At 44.5% G+C, this 7,800-nt stretch overlaps 1 protein-coding gene across 7 annotated transcripts in view; it reads left to right on the top strand.

Annotated features, from left to right (window-relative positions):
- The first annotated feature begins 1,620 nt into the window (after positions 1-1,620).
- The window catches only part of LOC114121914 (uncharacterized), a 60,264-nt gene continuing 54,084 nt past the window's right edge, over positions 1,621-7,800 (top strand). For 2 of the 7 annotated variants that reach the window (XM_050207782.1, XM_050207786.1), the window contains exon 1: positions 1,632-2,726. In XM_050207782.1, coding sequence (XP_050063739.1) covers positions 2,504-2,726 — 223 coding nt within the window. In that variant the 5' untranslated portion in view covers positions 1,632-2,503. Of the gene's footprint in view, positions 2,727-7,800 lie in introns of all 7 variants that reach the window. The other 5 variants (XM_050207781.1, XM_050207779.1, XM_050207780.1 and 2 more) reach the window with 5 other exon arrangements.

Genomic DNA, 7,800 nt, shown 5'->3' with positions numbered 1-7,800 from the left:
TCCCGCGGGATCGGACGTGTACACGCATACGCGCAATAATATCGTCGGCCGTAAGCGGATTTCACGCTGTCGATCGGCGGCGGGTCGGAAAACGTCAACGGGTTTCCCGCACTCCGACGGTTTGCGGTCCCCTCGAATATCGTATAATAATATGTACGCGTATTCGTGCAGGTCTGTGCGGTCGTGGTCGGCTGTAATATGTAATATAGTGGTAGGTAGCTGCAGGTAGGTAGGTATAAAACACGTATGTTGTACGATAGATCTCTCGCTGCCGAGAAAACGTCGGAAAACCCGCGTTATCGCGGCGTTTGTATACATACATATATATATTGTAACGTGTGCGCGGCTGTGAGAAGGGTCAAAAATTCTAACACTTAATCGGCCGATACATAATACATATATAAATGTTTTTTCGAAATAATATAAAAGCTCTGTCTCTCACTCTTTTTGACGTATACGTATTATCATCGTGTCTGTATATAGCGTATACTTATACATAATATAATATATTACAAAACATCTTATAATAAAATTCGACGGTTCTCGCGGGCTATACACTGTTTCCGAGTGATGAGTGATGTTGATGACACACAATGACGATGATGATAATGATAATAATAATAACTTTACTACAATCGATTAAAACGTTATACAGAGTACAATATTATACGATCGTGACCGTCCTCGCGGAGGCGGCAGAATATACGCGTGTTGCGCGCGCAAATCGGCGGCGGTGGCGGCGGCGGCAATAATACAATTATATTGTTATTATTATTATTCGATGCGGCGCTAAAAGGGAATAAAAAAAAAAATAAAAAAAAAAAAACAAAAAAACAACACATCCCTTTTACTGCCACGTTTATATACACTCCGATTCCTCGCGTATATACATAAGTATATATGTATATGTATATACTTTATACGGTATATACACTATATAGGTACTATGACAACGGTGACGGTTTTGTTCACCGGTATATGGTCGCCACCGTCATCGCTCGGGGTCGAGCGGGTCGCCGCCGCCGGTATTTTATTTTATTATTATTATTTATTTTTATTATTTCGAACCCGTCGCAACACGGCACAGCACACACTCACGCACCCACACACCCACACACCCACACGCATATATGTGTACATCGCATCGTGGCACACAACGATAATATCTACACTACCCCTCGACGACGGTGGCAGTGGAGGCGCGGCGGCGGCGGCGGAGGTGCGGCGACGGTTCGTCTCTCACAGGGACACGCGCGCGCGCGCCGGCGAGATTCGGTTTCCGCTGCCGCGCTTTCCACCCGGGCGCGCGATGTAGTCTGTCGATCTCGCCGCCGGTTTTCCACGTACCCACCGCCGCCGCCGCCGCCGCTGCCGCACCACCGCGTGACGCCTACACCGTCGTCGTAGTCGTCGTCGTCGTCGTCGTCGTCGTTGTCGACGTCGTATTATAGTAGTCGGTGGACGCGACCGCCGCGCCGCCGGCAACAGAGAGCGCCGCCGGCGGTCGCGGAGGCAGCAGAAACCGCCGCCGCCGCCGCCGCCGTCATCGCCGGGCCCGGAACCCCCCGCCCGCCCATCGACAGTCCTCCACTCACCCCTCTCGCACGTCGCCGGCGCAAACCTCCCGGCCGGGCGGCGGTGGCAGCTCCGAGCAGCGACGGCGGCGGCGAGCAGTCGTCAGTCGGTCACGGCGTCCCGGTGAGCGACGTTTGTTTGTTGGCGTCTGCGTGTGTGTGTGTGTGTGTGCACGCGCGTCTGTGTGTGAGCGTTTAGTGGTGTGTACGTGCGAGCGATCGTTTCACCCGGCGGGGCACAGTGTGTGCCGAGTCTTTGCGCCGTACGGAAACTCACCGTCGCGCGGCACGAACGGCAATCGCAGCGCGATAGATAAGAGCGGCGAAAACCCGTCGGCGACGACGCAGAGTTTTTTTTTTTTTTTTATATTTTATTTTATTTTCGACACTTCGCTCCATTTGTCGTCGTCGTCTTGTTCTTGAATCGCCGCACGTCTCGCCGAACGAGCGTGGATCTCGTACCCGCGGCGTCCCGACGACCCCTCGATCCGGCGAGGGTCGTTTTATATTAAATTCGAAATCGCATAATATACGTCGACACGCGATTCAATTATATATCGAACACGACGACGACCCTTAAATGCGTACTTAAAAAAAAAAAAAAATCCCCCTTTTCGAATCTCCGTCGTCACCGTCGCAGACGGCTATAATACATCGTTACAGTTGCAAATTGCCATATAGATTTTGCCGTGCATAGACTATAAATATCGCAAAAGCCAGACGGAAATAAACACTGAGGGGAAAAAAAATAAGAAATAAGATGGTCGTAAATTTTTCGACGGTCGTTGAACGGCGAATTAGTTACTCGTTTGAAGGGTTCGGAAGTCTTGGAAAAGTCGCAGTGGCTAAACCACCTCCGACTTTGGCGTTGTTTCCCGTTCGGCAATGCGCCGTTTAAACCGTTCGAAGAACACCAGTCGTTAGTCAACATGATTTGGGCAATGAAGTCTTCGGACAGTGGCGGAGAAGGCGGCGAAGAAGATTCGGGTGGCGGGGGTGAAAGCTCCAAGGCAGTCGAGTGGCGACGGCGTGGTCATCTGCAATTCTCAACTACTTCGATGTCGACGTCTTCGGGATGGATGATCATGACAATGTTCGTCTTCTTCTTCATATCCAGCACGGCGGCCGTGCTATCAAACTCCACGTTCAAAGGTACCGTAGTCAGTTAATTATTTTCTACACATATTGATACTATACTAGGTAGACATAATACAGTCAAACCGTATGTAAACATACTATCGGCGTAAAATAAATCGGTAATACACAAAAAAATTGAAATAGATCTCTTTAGTCTTAGGTTTGTCTAAGCCAATGCCACTGCGGAATTGTTGTTATGTGAATACACGACGACGTACCGTTGCGTCTGGTTGTATTTGTTGACCGCGATGGACACGGCTATTCAAAACGAATAAAAATTAACTTTTCGTTTGTTAAATTCGAATTTTTATTAATAATAATTCTCACGCGGATATTTTTATAACGCATTTTAGTGGTTAGACCGTGTACCGATAGCTTTGTGTGTGTGTGTATGTGTGTGTGTGTGTGTATGTTGTGTTGTGTGTCGATATAAAACACGCGAGAACAACGACAGCCACCTCGGTCGGTATATCGTGTTGTCGTAACGCGATAGGTATATGAGTTGAGATCGAAATGAGCGGGAACGCATGTATAATATCACGAAGGCGCCGCCGATAAGGATATAATATTATGGTATAGCCAATAATAATAATAAAAAGTATCACAAAAAAAGGATAATATAAGAACACTGCTTTCATTACACTGGGGCTATAATAATATGGTTTACGATGTGTGGGTATATGGTAACCGATACTGTGATACCTGAAAAGACTGTGTGACGGACGGTGGTTGTGCAAGCGGTGGTGTTGGTGCAGGCTATTGTCTTTTTTTGCTTTTCATTATTATTATTATATTATCATCATATGTTATGCTATACGTCGGCGGTTATTGCGTACCTACTATATGCAACTATATATATATATTACATTTTGAAACCCTATATATATTGTGTAATGTGACATCTCGGCGCAATCCTTTCTTATAAATAAGTTTCCTGACAAAGAATTTATCGAAATAGGCAACCTGCCCGTGGCATACAATTATACATATATACCATTATACAATACGATGCTATATAAATTCCCGGAGGAAAATCGTTATGGTATCTACCGTACTACGAAACGATCTTGCCGTACCGAAGCAATTCGAATGTTTTCGATAAGATTCATATGTGCGTGCGGGGTTAGGGCGCGAGGGTAATAGTTTCCAAAATCTCGAGATTCCCGGACGTAAACACACACCCTCATCTCTATAGGCTTTACTGCTTTAGTGATGGTTCTTACATTATACCATTCTCGTCAATCGCGTCGTCGAGCCGCGGGTGTAAAACGCACTCCGGCACTGCCGCAACCACCACCACCGTCGTCACACACTTACGACTTCGTCATATTATACATGCGTGGAGTGGTGGTTGTAATATACATTCTTTATTACCCGCCTCGTATATAATATAATATTATATAACATTATAACGTTCAGCGATCGTTTGCGTGTATGCGGTTTTATGATTTGAGATTTATAACAATACACCTATATATTCTCGTGATGCAGATATTAAATATTATTAAATCGTACGTATATTATTGCGACGCGTACATAATATCATCATGCGCTCTTTCGGAACGAAGTCGGTTGAGCGTTTTACGTTGTATAATCATCATCATCATATCTCATTGTACATCGCGTTCTCGTCATCGGCAGCTGCAGTGCTAATAAACTGTTGCGGTTTGCGGATTCCTCGCGCGATCATGTCGCTTATTTGCTCTCGTCCCCACGTGATGGATGACGACGTGTCCGTACGGACGTCCGCGTAAAAATAGACTCTGGCGTCTCGGCTTTAAATTTAACGGGCGACACGGAGGCGTATATCACATGTAATCGTACGGAGTGTATAAGTAGCCGACGATGTATAATATACGTTTGTACGTGCGCGCGCGTGTCCGGCACGTATTAAAAGTGTCCGGTTGGCGGTGGCCAGCGATTTTGCAGACGACCCGCAACGGCGCGCCCGTCAAGCGAATAATATAAAATTCGTCGTCGTCGTCGTCGCAGTCGCCACTGCCGCCGCCACCGATCCATTTATTATTAAACACGCATAACATAATATCATGTGTGGTATATACACGTCGTGTATACGTGTATCGCGAACGATGCGTCGCACGCGCGTTTATATATAGACGCGACTCGAGCGATTCGAAACGTTACGCCGCGCCGTTACGAGGCGTCATAATATGCGACGACGTATGTGTATAATAATAATGTAACGTTTTATAAATATACCGACTGCAGTCAAAAGCTTCGCCGACTCTCGTCCCCGCGTGTAATACAGTCGATGACGACGGCTCTATATACATAGACGCGGTCGGTGGCGTCGGCGGCGAATCGCCTCAGTTTGCGCGACGTTTTTATTTTATAGCTAATTTTTTTGTCTTATGGTCAACGCGCGCGCGTTTCTAAATATGGAATCGTCCGCCTCGCCGTCATCGTTCCGGTCGCTCTCTCGTTAAGCCGTCCGCCGCCCCCGGAGTCGTATATAGCACGTTTTATTTTAGAGCGGCTTCCCCTCGCTCGACATTTACACACCCTCGCATCGCGCGGGACACATATTATATAATAATATCGTGTAATAATATAATTATAACGTTATGATCGTTTTTATTATTATTTCTCGTTCTGGCGCAATCGAGTATAATAATAATATTATACAACATGCGCTGTATCGGACGACGATGACGGTTTCTGTCGCGCGCGCCAAGACCGTGTCGGCCAGAACGTGGGCGGTCGCGAGTTTTCTTCCCGTATATTTTTTCCACCGTGTTTTCATTACATCTGTTTCGTCTCGCCCGCCGCCGCGGCCGGGCGACAGAGAGAGAGAGAGAGAGTGAGAGAGGGAATAATATTCCTCGGAGAGACCTAGACTAACAGAGGTCTGCAGAATGTCGAGGTTCATCAGTCCGAGGTTTAGACCGGGCAAGTGGTGTATAGATATATACCATTTATTACAATACTATGTAGTTTATTATAATATGACGTATGATATAACAATGTAAGGCACCGGAAATTCGATTGTGCTTTGAGGCGCGCGGCGTTAACGTTTGCAATATTAATGTCCATCTCTATATACAGAGTTAAATCACTCGCGATTTTTCCGAGCTAGCTATTAAAATCGCCGTGCACCCCGTCCCGCGCTTTATACTTCTGAATAAATTTACCGAGCGGCGATGCGTAATATGCATATTGCATATAGACGCGAGCGCGTACACAAGCACACGTACTCACCCATACATATAGAACGAAAAATAAGTTTAATAATAAATTAGTATAGGTGCGTATAGCATATATACATATATAGCGTACATATTTCGTATATTATATATATATATATATACGGTCTGTAGAGCGTGGGCAACTATGTTTTCTCGTTTTTCTGTGTTACATATATATAGGTGTGTGAAAAGTCGGCTAAACACTATTATACGTATAGCTCACCCTGTATGAATAATATATAATACATACATTCATCCCCATTTACAACACGGAGAACTAGCTATACACAATGTATGCACTCTATCTCTCATTTTCTTTCTCTCTCTCTGCACTCTATATATTATATATATTATATATATATATTGTATACATTTAATGCGCGGGCGTTTTCACCACGAACGACAATGCATCGATGCTCTCGGGGCGTCGGGAAATCCGTCTGCCAAGACGGGTGGTTTTTCCCACGGACGTAAGCGCCTTTGTGTGATTACGTGGGCACATCTTAGTGTGAACGTGTATTTGTGTGGGTGTGTTATAATGATAATGACGATGATGGGAACCACTGCAGCGATCGGGTGGTGTTTAGGGGAAGCGCAGCCGTGTATATACTGCTATACGTCATTGTGCGAAGACAGGTAGGAGATTGGCGCGTGTGAAAAACTCTCAATCACCGCTACTGTTATACGTAATACGTACATGAACGTAAAAGTTCCTATCTACCAGCGCGTTCTACATTATATACGACGTTCGTGTACATCGTATATACCTGGGAGTATATATCTAATATGATGAGTGGGTGTGTGATGAGAGCGCGAACTTATTGTGTTCGCGTCATCATAAAATATTACACTAGATCGCAATGCGCATGTTTATTTCTACGTGTGTATGAAAACTCTAAATAATAATAATAAATAAAAAAAAAAAACAAAATGAAATATATACAATAATACCTCCCGTGTAAATATATATGTGGAGCGCGTCGAAGAATAAATTTCGGAAAAAATGTGTGGTATAAGGACGGACGACGGTTGAAATAATATATTATGTTCACGATATTATACTGGCGCGAATACAATAGTAATAGGAATAATAATAACAGATATAGTGTACTCTAGTACCTACGTATATATACGATACAGAGTATAATATAATATGCACCGTCGTTATGTGCCGTGCGTAATGCGTACATATACGCGTCCTAATTGCACGGTAATAGACGCGCCGCGACGATATGAAAACGTTATAACGATTTAGTCGGAGGGGCGGAAAATGCAAAAAAAAGAAAAAGAAAAATGCTTAAAACACTATTAACTATGTATAGTCGGTACATTTATATATATATATAATAAACGTGTGTGTCTGTGTGTGCATATAACACTAAAACTACACGATTACCGCGATTGTATACATAATATACGCGACGGTCCGGACGCGGGACTGTTTTTTTTTATTATTATTATTTGTATATACACGAACTACACAACTGCCGCGGGTTTACGGTCGTCGTATATATACGTAAAACGCGCTTTTGCATCACCAATTAATATTATACTAGCACAGTATATATAGAGCTAAAACAGGTACACACGCACTTATACACACGTAATAATGACTTCGCGTACAACTACGGTTGACATACGGATATAGGTGGGTAGAGAATAATAACAACCATAATGATAATAATAATAATAATAATAATAATAATGAAAAAAACATTGGATACGGTACACTGATTGTAAGTCGATCGCCTATATTATAATCGCCGTGTGAACCCCGTCCTTGGCGGTGCTTGATGGATGCGCTAGGTGCGCAACGACGACCGACGCGTGACGACGACACAAGACGACGGGAAGACGAGTATTAATGGTGCGGGTACACGGGT

The sequence above is a fragment of the Aphis gossypii genome, chromosome X (assembly GCF_020184175.1).
Source record: "Aphis gossypii isolate Hap1 chromosome X, ASM2018417v2, whole genome shotgun sequence".
Classification (NCBI taxonomy): domain Eukaryota; kingdom Metazoa; phylum Arthropoda; class Insecta; order Hemiptera; family Aphididae; genus Aphis; species Aphis gossypii.
This window is presented reverse-complemented; position numbering and strand designations above follow the sequence as displayed.